The sequence below is a fragment of the Anser anser genome (assembly GCF_964211835.1).
Source record: "Anser anser genome assembly, chromosome: 14".
In the NCBI taxonomy this organism is placed as follows: domain Eukaryota; kingdom Metazoa; phylum Chordata; class Aves; order Anseriformes; family Anatidae; genus Anser; species Anser anser.
This window is the reverse complement of record NC_139735.1, coordinates 14882090-14899669: the sequence shown is the minus strand read 5'-3', so window position 1 is coordinate 14899669 and position 17580 is coordinate 14882090. Positions and strand designations below refer to the sequence as shown.

Here is a 17580-nt window from a genome sequence, read left to right as displayed (position 1 = left end):
GACTGTCCTCAATGGGAACAGCCATTATTTCAAAAATATACAAAAAAAAAAAAATCAATTGTATGCACGCTGATCATAATGCCAATGATTTCACATAAGGAGCTTCTTATCTACTATTATGTGTTTCAGATGCCAGATCTACACTGACATCCCACCTTTGCACTTTATTATCAAGATTCATAATGCACATTGGCTTTGTTTCCAGACTGGAGAGTTTGAAACCATTTATATGTAGGCCTTGAAACTGTTTTACAAATAATTAAATGGTGAATGTCTCCATTGTTAATGACAGTAAATAGTATTCAGACTTCCTTCAGATATGTGAAAGTTGGGATGGTTGGAATACGTTTTCATTGCATTCACCATTACACTTCTCACTACTGGCAGCTGAAGTATAAGATATCAGATCAGCTGATACCACTACAATAAGGAGCAGTACGGCAAATGAAATAGTGGCATTTTAAAATACCAACATCTAGTCTTGTTCAGAAGGAGAGGTGGGAAGTAAGAATGCTGGCAAGTTGTTATAGGGCAATTTCTGCTTTTAATTGCAGAAATACTTTCTGAAAGTAGAGGGGGACAGTGTCTGGATGGAGAATGTAAAAGTAGGTTGTTTGGTCATTTAGCCACAGATATTCAATCTATAATGGCAAAAGAACAGATACTAAATTCAAGGTTCAAGGGTAATTTTCTATTTTCTCTGCTTTGTGAATGCTTAATGCCTGAAGATGACCTTACCTGAAATCAGGAAATGATTTGTTCAAATACCTGTGCTGGATTCATTTTTGCAGTCTTTTTATGCAAAAATCAATACGCATACATTTTCCATCTTCACTCTGACGTTTCAGAAGACAGAAAAGATTAAAGTTTAAATCCTGAAGTATCATTTTCTCCTTTATATCTTTTTTAATAGTCTATGTGGATTGAGAGAACATCATTTGTTACAGCATACAAACTTCCTGGAATTTTACGATGGTTTGAGGTCGTCTCCATGTCACAGGTATGTATTAGCATGCTAAGAACCTGTAAAATGTGTATATATGTGAATCCTCATTTACAGAATAGTTATCAAGTTTATCACACAAAGTAAACATTACTTATTTTTAAACATAAGCTGATAGCATTTGTTTTATTTTTCTACTAGTGGGATGGTTAAATATTGATCAATATATGTTCCATCTGATTTATAGTTTTAAAACCAAATCCTAAGAGAATTTATTCAATTTGGTTTGCTGTAGTTTTGATGAATTGTAAGAAAGTTGTTCATATATATAAACTCTTACAAAAAAAAAAAAGAAGTAAAAAGAGAGAATCCTGCTTCTCTCACTTAACCTAACCAGCTAACTTTTTTTCCTTCTGATTTCCTTATTTTCTCTCTACTCTTTTACCTGCACTTTTCAATGCAGTTTCTGTCTATTTCCATGCAGAATGATCTGCTGTGTGGCACAATCTCCCTTTTCTCCTCAGAACTTTTCTTTGAAACACTCTGTTAGCTTTCTATCTTTATTTCATGCTCTTGCATTATCTGGTCTTGAACCCCCACCATGTTTAGCATCAGAGGTTCATGCCCCCATTCTAGTTTGATGGGTATGAGTGTTAGGGTTTCTTTTTTCTGTTTTCCTTTTAAGAAAAGTTTAATTTTCCTATTACAGTCTTTTCTTCTTTTCCTCTTGTTATTACACGTCATGGCATGTTACAAAGAAGCTGCTTGGATCAAAAGACTTTATCATTTGCCTGGGTTGTGTCTTGTAGCATTATAGATGCAACATCATTCTCTGAGTTTAAATCAGCCACTGAATGAACCAAGACTCAGGCACTTCATTTGCATGTTCTACAATGTGCCTAACTCATCAGAACAGGGAATGGCATACAGATACACCCAAGGACAGATTGCTACTCCTTGCCCTGGCTTCAGCTGGTGCATTCTGTGGGTTTGCCTCTTCACAACATCTCTCCTGCATGTAAAGCAGCATTTCACAAGCTACAGACACTACAGAGAGGGTGTGCTTCCATGTGCACAAAGACCGTTTACATCTTATTATGGAATATGATAATGGTGGTGTCAAACCAAGCGCTATTGATGGATTTCTGATGCATTTAAGAAAGTACCTAGGAATCATTATTACATACATATAGCTAAGATATCTTTAATGCAAATTCTAGCATAGGACATTGAGATAAAGAGAATTAGGCCTTTGTTCTCTTTCTATGCATTGAAGTGTACAAAATATTTACAACGTAAATGGCATAAACAATAGGAGATGATTTGAATCATCTGTCAGAATGACATAGTAGCAAATAGTAGTCTCTGAATTGAAGCTTCTTTGTATAATAGATTCATGGAATACAGTTAAAATCTGAGTTACAGAAACTACAGAGAAAATGAATTCTTAAAAATGAAAGATTTTCAGCTTCAAGTATACAAATATTTTTTTTCTCAAAAATGATTTAACAAGTCTAAATGTATATTTGAATTTATCTGGATCAAGTTATTATTTTAAATAAAGATTTACTAAATATTTTTTCATCTTTTATTTCTTTATAGACTACAATTAGTCCTTTGGAGAATGCTATTGAGACCATGTCCGTGACAAATGAAAAAATTTTGATGATGATTAACCAATACCAGAGTGATGAGAACCTTCCTATTAATCCACTTTCTATGCTTCTGAATGGAATTGTTGATCCAGCTGTTATGGGTGGTTTTGCTAAGTATGAGAAGGTACAAGTTTTTAAGTCCATGTAAAGGTTATAGTCAGATGTATTATTTCCTAATCCTACTCGATCATGATACACTTTTGTCCAAAGTAGCAGTGGAAGCTAGGCTGGGAATATGAAGGCCACGAGTCCACAAAGACCCTTATATCCTGATCACACCTGATCAGTAGTCTTTCAAATCAGAAAGTAGCATAGATGCATAGATGGAGAGTAACTGAAGCTCAATATTAATAGAAGTCATGAGGGATTTCGTATATATTTAATTTATAAATACATATATATATATAGGGTTTTTATTACATTTTGTAATGAAAAACACTGTCAGACATCAAAAGGTTTGCTCTGGAGTAAATAAATCAAGTTCATCCTATAGTAGGTCTGTAGGATTTAGATGTAGGTTATCTATTATGTTGTTATCAGTGTTTCTCAGCAATTGCAGCCTTTCTGCAGAGCAATTTTTGTTAAAAATGGGAACACAAATAAAAACTGCTCTGCCAATGTCTTGAGAAACTGAACTGTAGCAAGTTTGTCCCTAAGGCCACCTTGGTTTTAAAAAGAAAAAATATATAAAAACAAGAAAGAAAAAGTCAGAAATGTTTAAAAACTCATATTCATTTTGTTTGCATCCTAAATTACTAAGGTCTAGGATGAAATTGAATGTAAGGCTACTCCAAAGCTGTAGAGTTTTATTATTTCTGCCTATGATTTCCAGTTGTAAGTATGCACTGTGCTTAGCAGGCTTGGCATGTCAAACAGACTGCAGGTTTGCTGAGTGGATATGTATACATACATAAATATATGTATGTATGTATACACACACCAAATATATATATGCAATGAAAATGATGTGCTCTGGAGGAGTATGACATGCTGAGTTAGTCCTAAAGTACCACTTCTGTAAACACATGGACAAATGACTACATGTATGCAGTATCTAGCTCTGCTTATGTATGACAGTTCATACTTGATTGTATTAACACTGGCTAATATTAGTGTAGGGCACTTGTATAAAATGATAATGTATTCATGTAAAATGTGGCACTCCAAATTTATGCTTTTTAGTTTCAGTGCCAGCTTACAAAACAAACAAAAATTTGGTTTCTCGTATTAAGTGTCTCAGGCTGAGAAATGTTGGATAAAGACTGAAAATCTTAACAAAAAAGAACATCCCAGTTCTCAATTAATATAAGAAATTATCACTGTCATTACCTGGCTAAGTAGCATGGATATGTCTCTTTATCTAATAACCAATATTATGGTCACCCGCTGTAGTCATTGGAGCAATCACTGATCTTTTTATCTGATGGAATGAATTATTTTTTTCTGTCTAAGGCTTTCTTTACAGAGGAATATATCAGAGACCATCCAGAGGATCAAGAAAAGCTGAATAGACTTAAAGATCTAATTGCTTGGCAGGTAACATCTTACTGGCAGCCATTATCTGAGGCTTCCTCAGCTTTTAGATTTTTTTTTTCTGTTTTTCTGTTCCTTTGTTGCATCATTTAGATGATTGTGTTGTTTTTACTGTTTCTATACTCAGGGGAAACTTTCTATTGCTTGCTTGTTTGCTTGTTTTCAGTTTGCCCAAAGTGGGGAGGAACAGAAAAATAATATTCTGGTTAGAAATTTCCTGTGCCATTCCTTTTCTTTCAGAATATATATAGTTGAAAAAGGACTTTCTATTTATTATCTTATTTAGTTATGAATAACTTCCCTTAAGAAGGACAAAGGATTTAAACTCATTCAGTTTTTATGTGCCTAACAGGAAGCATGTACTCCACATTACAAACCTGCTAAGTTCACTGACAAAACAGCGTTAACCACAATTCCTTACTGTCTGCTGTAGCATGTGATTGCTGAAGTGTTCTTGGGGATCTAAGCGATCCTGTCCTTTATTTTTATTTTTTTAAAAATATGTGCCTAAACTGGAGAAATGGCTTAATTTCAAAATTACATCTTATTTCCGGAGGATTATTATGATTATACTGTCCTTTAGGAGTTATCTGAAATGTCATCTGAATCAGAGAAATTACCCATATGTCTACATGTGGCCTGTGGAAAGCAGTAGGCCAGAAAAGTACTTGGTAGAACTTACTATTTAGAATGGTTTATCAAAAGCCATGCATAGCAGGCTACGTTCATGGTTAAAATGGTCAGCATGTCAAAGTCAGGTGTGTATTTGACTAAAGTCATGAGGACTTTGTGAACTGGTGGGAAAACAAGCATTTGCAAACGTCATAAATTGTCTTGGTAAATAACTCTTTCCTAGAGATGGCTGTGTCTTTTGTGTTGTTTGTTGTTGTTGTTTGTTTGTGGATTAGTTAGTTTGTTTGTTTTGCATTAGGAATCTTAAGGAATGCTAGTTGCTTACAGGACTTATTTTCACTCGGTGACTGTTCATGACTCATGCTACATATCTTTTATGTGACACACAGCATGGAAGACCGTCAGTAAATATTTGTTAAGCTATATCTCCAGAGGAAAGTGGAATATTCTGCCTATACTAGCAGTACCAAGGTTGTTTCTTGTATTATTTTTAGTGTACATATGATAAGCCAACCAACCTGCAGAGCCCTTTTGTCCTTGAAGAGAAAAATGCACCTACAGGAGGTAGTAGCAGGAAAAAACTATTTGTTTTCTGAGATTCAAGGGAAAAAAGGCTCTTCTCATTGTCCTAAACATTTGTTATGATAACAGAGGGTAGAAAAAACTGCTCTCAGAAAACATCAGTTCTATTTGCATTATCTAGTCCAAACAGAAATTATTGGCAACAGTATATGGCAAAATAAATGACTGTGAGAGTTGAATTTTTGCACATTTGTACTTTGTGAAGAAATCTGTAACTATGAGGTCTTCTGAAATGCAGATGATTTAAAAGAGAAAGAAGAATCGTTTACTGTTGAAATTAATGTGTACAGCAACTGCTCTATCAAGGTATAATATAGTGATCTCTCTTCCATGAGGCATGTAACAAAATAATGTGAATTGATCTGGTATTTTGCTATCAGAAGTGTATGGCACAACAGATTAATTAAATCTGGAATTACCTATGTTCCATAACTCTTTCTTTGTATTATCTAAACTCATTAAAAAAAATCCTTCTTGTTGGTTTAATCTGATGCCATCTTAATAAAAGGGTACATTACCTCATTTTTCATGAACCAAAACGAGCAAGAATTAACCATTTATTCTTCTTTCAGAAATGAATCTTTCAAATAGTTTTAATGGAAAGGGTTTTTCTGTTTTGTGGTGTTTCTTCCTGTCTCATTTTGATTCATCTCAGCTTGGAAATTTCTTTGAGTCACCAACCTTAACAGCTTTCTCCTGTATTGTTGCCCAACACTGACTCTGTATATTGTCACTTTCTGACCATCAAAAGTACTCAGTGGATGCAGTACTATGAAATGACCAGTGTGGCATTAGAACTAATATAGTTATTTGGTTCTGTCCCCATAAATCCCTTTAAAGGGGACAAACAGATCTGTCTGTAATAGATCTGCTTTAATATTATGTTTTTAAAATGTATATTGAATTGAACTACCAAAAACTATGATAAGGTCAATGGGGAGTGATGTATACAATATTAATTGTGTTTATATGATCGGAACACAAAAAGTAAGTATAGAATCTCAGTGGACTTTTTTTTAAAAAGGCATTACTGGGAAATAGCTAAAACTCTGTAGTAAAGCAGTTAGGAAAGGGTAGCCATGTCTGTTGCACAAATCTCATAAATCATTATCTTCAAAGACTGAAGAATAATGAAACATCTTTATATTTTAAAGAGAAATACCACAACGTTTCTCTTTGTGACTACACTTACTATTATTTAAACAGCCTGTAGAAGTGTGTTATCCATCATCTTTGAAGATAACTTTTGTTTTGTTAGTTTTTAACTGATATTATTACATTAATACAATAGAAAATATAAGAGTAGCAATATAAAAGCAAAGAAAGGAATTGTAGGGAAGAGGTGCTAGAAAAGTAGTATTGGTATCATATTTGCTTCATTGTAAATTTATTTTATTTTTTATTTTGTGTTTGGTAAGAAAGCTATTCCTTCTGGCAAAGGTGAAGGATTTTTAAGAAATTCAAGTGCTAGGAGTTATTTGATGAACTGATACAGAGACACCTTTTTCTAAATGTCTTTGGTCATGTATTTTCCTCCAAGGCAGTTGGTAAGTTGTTCTTTTAAATCTTGTAGGAAGAGCCAGAGATCTTAACCCCTTTGGTGACCTCTCACTGACCCCATCCTGGAAAAAAAGGAAAGCACAGGGATAAAATGGAGCTAAGCCAGCTTGATTAGTGATGGCTGTCCCTATTCATGGCTTGAGTTGTTCATTTTTTGTACTGAAGCATTATCTTAATGATTTTTTTCTTGATGTGTGGGGAATGGAAAGGAAGTCTGTAGAGTAAATTCAAAGAGAAAGGAAGAGGTCATCTCTCAGTAACCATGCATTAACATGCTAAATTGCTGTAGCAATTGTAGAAGTGATCATATGCTTAAGCCCCAAGTAAATTCATTTAAATTTTACCCAGTCACTTACTCCTTCATTCAAGAGAGAATTTGAAATGGCTTGCCTGGAGTCCAGTTAGATCTTTTGCATCCTTACCATATTTCTAGTAAACTATGGCATGCATCTTCATAAGCAGGTAGTCTATGGGGTTTTGCTTTTTTAAAATTCACGTGGTGTGTTTATCTTGTAAGCAATTAACACAAAATGCATAGGAGAGAAAAAACAATCACTATAACTGAGCAAGCCCACTTTTCAGCTACTACTGATTTGCCTCTTTGCTGGTAAAAGCTTCTGTGGAGTGTCATTGCTCCTGATCATCTCATTATCAGCTGACGAATCTATCCATCAATAACAGTAACAGTTTCGTAGTTGATTTAGCAGATACTTTAAATGCAGTTACAGGGGTTGTCAGAGCCAGTTTAATATTCCCTCTTGTTTTCTATTTTCACCTCTTCAAGATACCTTTCCTTGGAGCTGGAATTAAAATTCACGAAAGAAGAGTTTCCGATAATCTTCGTCCTTTCCATGACCGAATGGAGGAATGTTTCAAGCATTTAAAAGTTAAAGTGGAAAAACAATATGGAGCAAGAGAATTGGTATTGCTGTCATTTTAACTTTTTTTTTCCTACTCCTGTACTTTCTCTACTTAATACATATCTTGTTCTTTTCTAAACAACAGTGCATACAAATTTTTTGTTGCTTGGGGGTTTTCTTGTAATCTGAAGGTAATAGGACCTGAGTTTCGTAGTCAGAGAGTTGATTAATTCTCTAACCTATCAAGAATTCCTCCGTTAGAAGATTTGGAGTATTTTATTATTTCTATTAAAAATGCAATACTTTCCTGTCTTATAAGGAAGTAAATTCTTATACAAATTCTTATAAAAGCAAATTCTTATGTTTCTCCACTTTTTCATTTTTGTTAGAAGCTTAGAGCATTGATGTGCAATTGGTCTCCCTGTGTTTAGCCACTTCGAGCTGTGTTGTGAAGTAAAATCTATGATGTATATAAAACTAAAAATATTAGCTGAGACCAAACTGAAACATACGAGAATTGAAGGATAGCTTCACAGAGTCTTTAGACAATTCTTGAATAAAAGTCTCTCTGAGCTTGTGCAGGCTAGCAAAAAGGATATTGTTGGCTGTTTTTTGTGACACCATTTGCATTGGAAATTATTTTAGTGTTGTCTTTAACATTGATGATTTCATAAGGGAATTTATGTATTCTTTTAAAGGGGAGAATAATAGCAGGTTTTTAATCTAAATTATGGGTACTGTGCTGTGCCATTCGCCTATATGATGTGAATTGCAGATATTTTTTCTGTATGTTATTGTTATTTTCAGTCTCACGTCACCAAGAACACAGGCTGTAATCCACAATTAGTGATCTTGCTTAATGCTTGAACCCTTCATCACTCTTTTTGGGATCAGCAATTAGGAAAGAGCAACCGATTTAAAATTTTGCAGGAGTAGAGAACGCACTTCCTTTGTGAATGTTTCTTTTATTAAAATCTCTACTTCCATTCCCCACCATTTTCAACATTCTAGCAAATCTTTTTTTTTTTTTTTTAATTTAATCCAGGAGATTTTTTCTGAAGTGTTCTGGATGGCCTATGGGCAACACTAGAGGTGCAGTATCTGTTGCACTCCTTTTGAATCTTCTTTAATTCATGGTACATAGCAGTGGAGTATGCTCTGGCACGATTAGTGTTCTTCAAGCAAGAACTAACTAAAGCTGTTTGCCCAAGCAAGTGCTCTAAAGGCTTGCTGTAGGTCTGTTCAGAATTAGATCAGCAGACACTGTTGAACTTTTTTTTCAGACAAAAAGTTAATTACATCAATTGTAGTTTATTTAGCTACTCACTTATCATAGCGTTTGAGAGGTCTTTAGGCTAAGAGTAAGAGTTTATGCAGAGAGAGGAAATAATCACAGTAATTAATGGTAGCAAGTAACTTCAATCATGCCAAATGTTTGCAACCCATCTGTGCTATTTTTAAAACCTGGAGAAAAGGGATGGAACAAAGTTCACACAAATCTGTTTGATAAAATGTGTTTATCCTTTCTATTTTACAGCCAGATTTTGATGACAAGAGAGTAGGACGTCCAAGATCAATGCTGAGATCCTATCGTCAGTTGTCAGTTATTTCACTGACTTCTATGAATTCAGACTGCAGTACTCCAAACAAAATTGCTTCAGAAAGGTTGGTTACAAACATAATACTATTTTTCTTTCAGTCCTGTTTGTTTTTTAACCAATTTTATGGGATGAAACTTGAAAGATGTACAAGAAACATAAAATTAAAAAAGCATTCAAGGATAATTCCCACTAGCAGTCTTTTCTGACTATGCCAAAATGATATTTAACTGTGGCTAATATTTCCTCTGGTTTTAAAGATATATTATTTCAGCCTTAATAGACAAAATACACTTGATTCTCACTCAAAAAGACATTTCTTTTTCAGGAAACAAATATTTTATAACTTAAATGGGGGTTGGAACTAGATGATCTTTAAGGTCCCTTCCAACCCAAGCCCTTCTATGATTCTATAAATGACAATTTGAAAAACACAAATATTTTTTTTGCCTCTTTGAGTCAATACAGCTTTTAACTTGCTATCTTCTTTTTGTGAAAATTGGAGAAGAAGAGGAAAGCCTTTGCAAGCTTACAAGTGAAGAGGTAGAACTTTTTAGTAAAGCCTGTCATTGTTAAAATGCTTTCTTAATTGCAGCTCTAGGAGAAAGGCTTTATAGTTTGAGAGAACAGTTGTAGATGTGTTCATTTAGGTTTTTCATCTACAAGTTGTTTTGACTGCTTAATAAATTATCCTTTGGGCACATAGAGCCTTTTTCACAAAGAAGATATAAAATTAATCCTGATGAGCAGTGCTTGATTCAGATTTTTGAAAAATCTGTTCTATCTTTTTGAGTAGTTGTTTTTTAAAAAGTAAAAAGTCCAAAGGTGTATGATGCTAACTTGGATTGGATGCAGTGTATCTGCTTAAGGTACCACCATCTTCTTGCATATTTGACTGCCAGTTCAGTGTTTAACACTACTTAATTAAATTTTAAATGCTCATAGGGTGTGAGGTTTCTAATAAAGATGTGTAGTATCACAAGTTATGAGATTCCCCAGGTGTTCTTCCTACCCTTCAACTTCCACTCAGCAAGGCTGTTGCGCACAAACGTGATTTGTCATGTCTGCCACCTCGTGTCCCTAACAAAGCAGGGCACCTCCTGTGAAACCAGACAACTACATTTAAGTAGCTAAATCATGCATGTATTGGTAATTCTCATTATATTAATTAGTTTCCAGGATGGGTCAGCAAATTTACCGTACTACCTTGTTTTATCAATTTGTAAGTTGTAAAATAATTCGAGCCCTATGTGCAATAGGATAATTTCATTAGCAGAGAAGGAGTAAAGCTATCACCCATTTCCCACTTGTTTTTTCTTAAATAAAGAGTAGCCCAATATTTAAATGCTAAACATTAGAGGAGTGGAGGAGGGAGATTTTGTTTTATCAGCAGGTATGTGTATTGCTGTCCCATATGGTGAAATAAATAGGAGGATGCATTTAAAATGTGGGTATAAATAGTATTATTCCTGTACAACATCCAAAATAGCACGTCTCACTTTTAGCACCATCATCACCCCACATAAAGCTGCCATATGAGCTCTGACCCTGTTTAGGAGTTTAGGAGTCCTTGAGTTAATGCACACATCTTCAAAGAGAAATTTGCACTTAATATTTTACAATCTTTGCAATATTTTAAGACATTGTAATACCTCCTGAAGGCATCTTATTAGCAACTACAGTTGCCAGCTGAAACATATCATATGGTTTCTGCCAATGTGTGCAAGGTTGCACTGAAAGTCAAAAGGGATGACCTGCATTAATTGAGGGTGAATCAGAAGTTCAAAAGACTGTAGAAAAAAGAGGATGGAAAATGGGGAAATGATGTCAGAATACTAGAGGCTTTTAAAATATTATTCAGCAACTTTTTTTTTCTTTTCTTTTGCTCCTGCAGCTTTGATCTGGAAGTAGTGCTACCAAAGCCAGTAAAATCAGAATCAGAGGAGAATGGTCTACAAATTAATCCTCACCCTGAAGTTAAGATGAGGAGGTCCAAAAAAAGAACAAAAAGAAGCAGTGTGGTGTTTGCTGATGAGAAGACAGCACCTGATATTTCCATCTCTGATATGAAATGTGTATGTTACTGATTTAGGCTTGTATTTTATAATCCATAAAAAGAGGACATTAATCCCTCACTTAGCAAAAGATATATATTTCACATAGAATTCTAGCTATCAAAAAAATGAAATATCCAGGATACAGAAGTGATCTGACCTGCCACGAATGAAATTTGCAGGATATTAAGAAGGGAACAAATCAATGGAAAAATCAGAACATTTCCATGTGCTAAGGGTGACAGATAACACAGCACTGAAGCTGCACAATTCTGAAGCTTGCTTGACTTAAAATGGAATACTACACCGGGAGAGTTAAGGTAGCTTTCCTGTGGAGAGGCAATTCACTGTGCTGACATTTCATGGCAGCTCCTTGTAGTCAGGGCTGTTTTAAAAGTGATGAGCCCTGTACTTTTTGTACCTTGTTACGGAACACGCAGCTGTTAGGAAATTGCAAGATTGCAAACAGCATTCCTTAAATGGTGCCAGAATGAAGTTTGGAAGCATGGGCATCTCCTGCTTTGTAGATCATCTTGAGTGCCTTACATAACTTACACAGTGCATTTTTTTTTTTTTTAATACTTTAGTCCTGAGGAGACTTTTCTTCTTTAAGTGTAAAAAGAAATAATAAAATCTGAAAGATGTACTTTTGATAGGCAAGCCCTGCATAAATTAAAATGTCAGGCACTACCAGGCTGCTGAATTACATGGAAAAAGAGTGCAAGTCATTTGATTAAAAATGTTTGGCAGAATCATCAAAAGCAAAGTGAATTGAATAAAAAGCTAAGATTATTTCAAAGGATGATGATCTTAAGTCATAGCTCTTCTAACTGTTCTAGTGAAGTCTTACCAGAGATGTAGCTTTATCTTTGCAAAAGAACTTGAAACTGGCAAGCAGTTAAATTCATGCCTGATAAAGTATTTTCTCTTTTTCTTGGTCCAAGATTTCAAAGATCCCTAAAAGAATAAAGGGAAGGTGTATTGAAGAAAGAAACTATCAAATCGGTGTGTTCGCCTGCCATTTCTTAAGTTCAGAAAAACATTTGATTCATTGCAGAATTGTGTGATTTCACAGTTCAGAAAATTTTGAATGGAGCAGGAAAAGCTTCTGAACTAGTTTATTGGTCTGTCTGGACATTTTCTGGGAAGCACACTACAGCAGGAAAAATGCCCTGCATTAAATATGCCCACAACTTCCCTATTCAGCAAGTATGTTTTGTTCAGACTGTAGTCACTAGTTTCAAAAGACAAACCATATGTTCACAAATCATAGTAAATAAATATAATGTAACAGGTTTAGGTTCTTAATTGTTTGTTTATGCAATATAAACACATGCATAATTTCTTCATTCTATAGTGAGGGGGCAAGGAAGGTTGGAGTTTTTCATATTTTTTGCTGCTACAAAGCAGAGTGACATACTCTACTGAAAACAGGCAGTACTAGAAATGTAAAGCTATGTCAGAAGAAAATACTGATCTTTGAACACTGTACACATGTGATGTTATGACCTTAGTTACCTGTGGAAGAGCCGTGCTCCAAGTAGTATTTGAGTTGAAATTTTTTATGTGTGTTACACTGAGAGAAGCTACAATAAAGCAAGCACACTTTCAGAAATGAAGGAAGAATTACTTCGAGCTAGATCCTGCAACCTGCCATGTGTCCCTAGTCTTTGAGCCTTGAATTGTGGTGAAACTTGTAGAAGATTGTGGTTGTCTCAGGCTCTCATACGAGACAGAAAGCGCGCAGGCATGTTTTGAGGAGCAGTAGTATACAAAACCAAGTAGCATCTCTGCCCTTTGATTAAATTAAGTACAGATACACCTAACTGCGTATAGCGTTGCAGGATTTTTTATTTTTTTTTGCTTCAGAAAAGTGGTGACAAGCCTTGTAACAGCCAAGCTTGCTACTACATTAATTTGATAATGAAAAATGTTCTCAAAACTTAATTTTACTTTGCAAAACACAGTCAGAGCTGGCTGATGGCATACCAAAGATGGTAGGAACACCATTCTACAGTTCCAGGTTACATAATCTCTTCTAGCTACCTTTTTGAGAGTAATGTTTTTTCTATGTCAAATGAGAAGTATTAATCTAACTAGAAATTCCACAAAGAACTAGGATGGGGCACATTCATTTATTTATTTATTTTATATGCTTTTCAGAAAACGTTATTTTTCCTAGATATTTGTTTTGCATATCTCAGTTCATCATTAAGGGCTTTTATTTTTATTTATTTTTTTTTTTATTAAACAGCTGTCAAGGAAATATGAGTTCATGAGTGACACCAACCTCTCAGAGCATGTAGTGGCACCTCAAAAGACATCTGTCCTCAAGCAGATGAGCTCTGTCAGTCGTTCTATGCCAACTATTCCAGGTAAGCTTCTTATAGTAAGATGATGAGCATTCTGCATTTCTTGGATACTTAAGAAAACATAGCACTGAAGTGTTTGCTCCAAGCAGAAGCAGGTAGCTGTCTCTGTGTGGTTCTGTGGCGCTAAGACAAACACTACAAGTGTGTATTGTACACATGAGGCTGGACTGCTACTATTGCTTGATAACTCTGTGCTGCCTAGTAGGAACATACTGAAAGTCTTATTTCTGGAGCTCTTGATTTTGCTTCCTTTTATATTGTGGGCATTCAATATGCCTTGAAAGAGGCAAGGATTATTTATCTTCCCTCATCTGAAGGGCCTCGCTTGCAGAAGGAAGGGCTTCTGTAGACTTCAGTCACAGCTCAGTGTCAGATACAGAGCATTTATTTGTTTCAAATCCTCTTGCTTTGGCAGATGAATTTCCCCAAAGGTTGCCCAGTATTAGGAGTTTCAACTGATGCTATTAATATTAGAGAGGAATCTTGTGAGCCTTGCTCACAGCAAGAGGAAGGGGAAATGAAGTAACACAACTGCTCCCTAGAAAGCGTGATAACTGTATGATGAAGAAGGGAAAACTGTAAATGAAGGTGGAACTCATTTCTAGGTCAAAGTATACAGAGAAAACGTTGCACGATTTCAATATCCTTTCCCCCCAACTTCTTCCATAGCACATCCAGTTCTCAGCCTGCCCTTCATCTAGCCCTGTTATTGTTCCTATCTTTCCAGATGCCCGTAACAGACACTTAGTACAATGCAACAGTAATTTCCTGCCCAGATTGTCATAGCCTGCTGCTTCTTCTTTTTATCTATTTTTCTTCTTTGAACAAATGTATTGATTTTTTTTTTCACTGTTCACTTTCAATGTAATGAAGTTTAGTGTTAAAATGGGGAAATTTCCCCTTATTTTTGGATTCTAAGAATAAGGTTAGATTGTCAAAGTCTCATTTCTCTATAGTAATTGCAGTAGTTTATTTCAAATTCTGCTTTGTCTTGCACTCTATTTTTTTTTCTTTTCAACCAATCTGTTTCTGTTCTAAGGATTAACTCTGTCCGTCAGCCCTGTGTCACCTGATGAAACAATTGCATCACATAGGCTGAGTCAGCCAGTGTTTCCTTCCACCTCAGATGGTGACAAGAAAACCATCAAAAAAAAGAAAGTGAACCAGTTATTTAAAACAATGGTAAGTTCTTTGTGTCTATGGAGGGGGGGGGGGGGAAATGTTACCTCTTCAAATATTTTAAGCTATGAAAATCAAGTCGATTTAAAATTCCATAAGACTGTAAGTGAAACTTTTATCTTTTTTTTTTTCCATACTTCTCTTATCAGAGAGAGGAGTGGAAACTGTGCGTAAGAAACATTTGTCCCTGGCTGTGCTTTCTGGAATAAGGATGTACTTCATACGTTTAACATAGGAAGGCACAGATGTGCAGTTCTACATCTGTTCCACAAGAGGTCTCATTTGACCTACCGATTTTCTCTGAATTGTGTAACACGTTAGCAAAAGACGAAAGCAATTATTTCTTGTTCAATATAATTACACTGGGCAGTTTACACTAGTATCAGAGTAAGGTAAGCATAGCATATACAGTAAAACGTGCAGAGTGAGAGTTAGTTTCTGGTGTTAGGGATGATCATTAGAAAGTAGAAATTGGCTTACACTGGAGTAAATCGTGTTGCTTGAAACAATATACCTTCTTTCCGTGTAGTAAACTTTTCTTTGGCTTGTGTGAAAATTTCAAAAAATTAAACACCATTGAATTTAAACAACAACAACAACAAAAATACAGCTATATATCTATTGCTATCTATACATTCAGTGCAGTTATCAAGATTCAAAAGTTTTACTATTTTTTCAGGTAGTGGAAGGATAAAATTCAGTGCAGATGCTGCTATTTACTTATGTGTAGGATCTAAGCATTCTGTGACACATAATATTTTACATATCACCTCTGTGCTGTTATTTCATATTTCAAAGTTTTCATATTCATCAATTAGTTAGTGGAGTCTTTAAAGAAAAAAAAAAAGGTACCTTTAGGAAGGTTAATCAGCATTTGGGTATTTTCATACTCGCGTTTTCCTCGTAAGAACAAGAATACTCTTAATTTGAAGCCTGTAGGGTTTCAGTTATGTTCGATTTATCAGGTGATGCTCTTTTAAGACCGAGGAGTAACAGCTTTTCAGCATGATCTCATCCACACACGTTCAAACCTAAACAGAATATAAAATGGGAAAAAAAGTCCCATTTTTGAAGTATGAAAAATCATTGAATAAATCCACTTAATATTCCCTTCTATAGTGCTGCCACCGTATCACTGAAATCACATGGGCAGGTTTAAATACAGGTTTATGGTTTCGCAGGGTAGGGAAATGAGTTTAAAATATCCAGGATTTGGTCAATGCCTTTTTCTTTTGCCAGAAGTCAAGGACAAAATCTAGTAATTAATATACATATTACTGAAAGCAAAAACATTAATCATATTAACATATGGCACTCTATTCCTCTCTTTTTTTGCAGCGTATTTCAAAAGTTCTAGAAGACGGAAAGCACTCTGTGGAGCACCATTTCAAATCTCCATCTACAGACCTGTAATTAATTCCTGTAATTAAATGACCACTTTTCAACCAAAAATAATTATATATACATGTATGTATATATCCTACTTTAGACCACTGTCTACAGTAAAGAAAGGCACCGATAACATAGGTGGCTGAGAGAGAATATAAACAACAGTATTCAGGGTTCCGATCAGTTATGTGATATAAATACAGGAATAAAATTTCAAGCAAATACTCCAGGATGGGTTCACTAGGATATAAAATGAAAGTTTATTGAGCCTGTGGTTATACAAATCATTGCGTGTTCCCTGGTGATAAAACTCATTCCTGAGAAGAAAGATGTTAAAAGGCCATCTGCAGTGCTTACCATATAATGTAAGTCCTATCCTGTTCTTTTCAAAGAGCACAGAAGTTATCCTTTTGTGCAGCTTGTATAGGCACACTCCACTTATCTTTAAACTACTGCTGGCAAGGTTGTCAAGGCAACTGATGGCTCAGCACAAAATAGTCACTGTGAGTATGCTCTGTGGCCGTAGTTGGATTTAGAGTCCTCGGGTCCCTCTGTTGTTCCCACTGCACTGCTCTATGTCCTCAAATCTTTCTCAGGGTGATGTCTATGATTCTGACACCATATGCCCAAATTATTTTCAGAGCAGTGGGTACTGTGTTGAACACGTGCAAAAGTTTATTTACACATGTACAAGTTGATTTTATATCCATCAGTATGATAGATACAAGCTGCATTTTTCTACTATTCAATAAAATATTAAAACTTTATTTGCCTTGAACCTTTCTCATTGGAATCTCTAGATGTCATCACATATGTGTTAATAGCATCTTACTGACAGCAAATGAACTCTACAAGCCCAAGGTTTCTGCTTTCCAAATAAGTTTTCTGTGTCCCCACAACTCAAGAGGTAGAGTTGGAAGATAATGACTTATCAGCATGAAGATAGACAGCATAGGTCAGCATCTCATTTTTCTTTAAACCTGCCAGTTATTTCTAAAGGCAAGTATATCGTCCAAAATTAAAAGTTGCCATTTAAATAGGTTTGGGGAAGAGAAAGAGATTAACGTTATTCTTGCTGAGTGGTAGAATCAACGGAAAGGCAACTTCGGTTTGTTCTAAGCCTAACCATTGCTCTAAACAATCTTATGTTCAACTTGAATAATGTAATTAGCTTAGACTCTCGTTGCTAGTTGTCAGTTTGAGGCTGTTTTCTACAGAAATA

The 17580-nt window shown here is 35.2% G+C and overlaps 1 protein-coding gene across 1 annotated transcript in view; it reads left to right on the top strand.

Moving 5' to 3' along the window:
• The window catches only part of DOCK2 (dedicator of cytokinesis 2), a 186942-nt gene extending 169817 nt beyond the window's left edge, over positions 1-17125 (top strand). Inside the window, exons 44-52 of the mRNA XM_083798208.1 lie at positions 914-1000; positions 2546-2722; positions 4051-4134; positions 7691-7828; positions 9304-9431; positions 11259-11439; positions 13673-13793; positions 14830-14972; positions 16308-17125. Of these exons, the coding sequence (XP_083654334.1) occupies positions 914-1000; positions 2546-2722; positions 4051-4134; positions 7691-7828; positions 9304-9431; positions 11259-11439; positions 13673-13793; positions 14830-14972; positions 16308-16382 (1134 nt within the window). The 3' untranslated portion in view covers positions 16383-17125. The remainder of the gene's footprint in view (positions 1-913; positions 1001-2545; positions 2723-4050; positions 4135-7690; positions 7829-9303; positions 9432-11258; positions 11440-13672; positions 13794-14829; positions 14973-16307) is intronic.
• Positions 17126-17580: the final 455 nt, after the last annotated feature.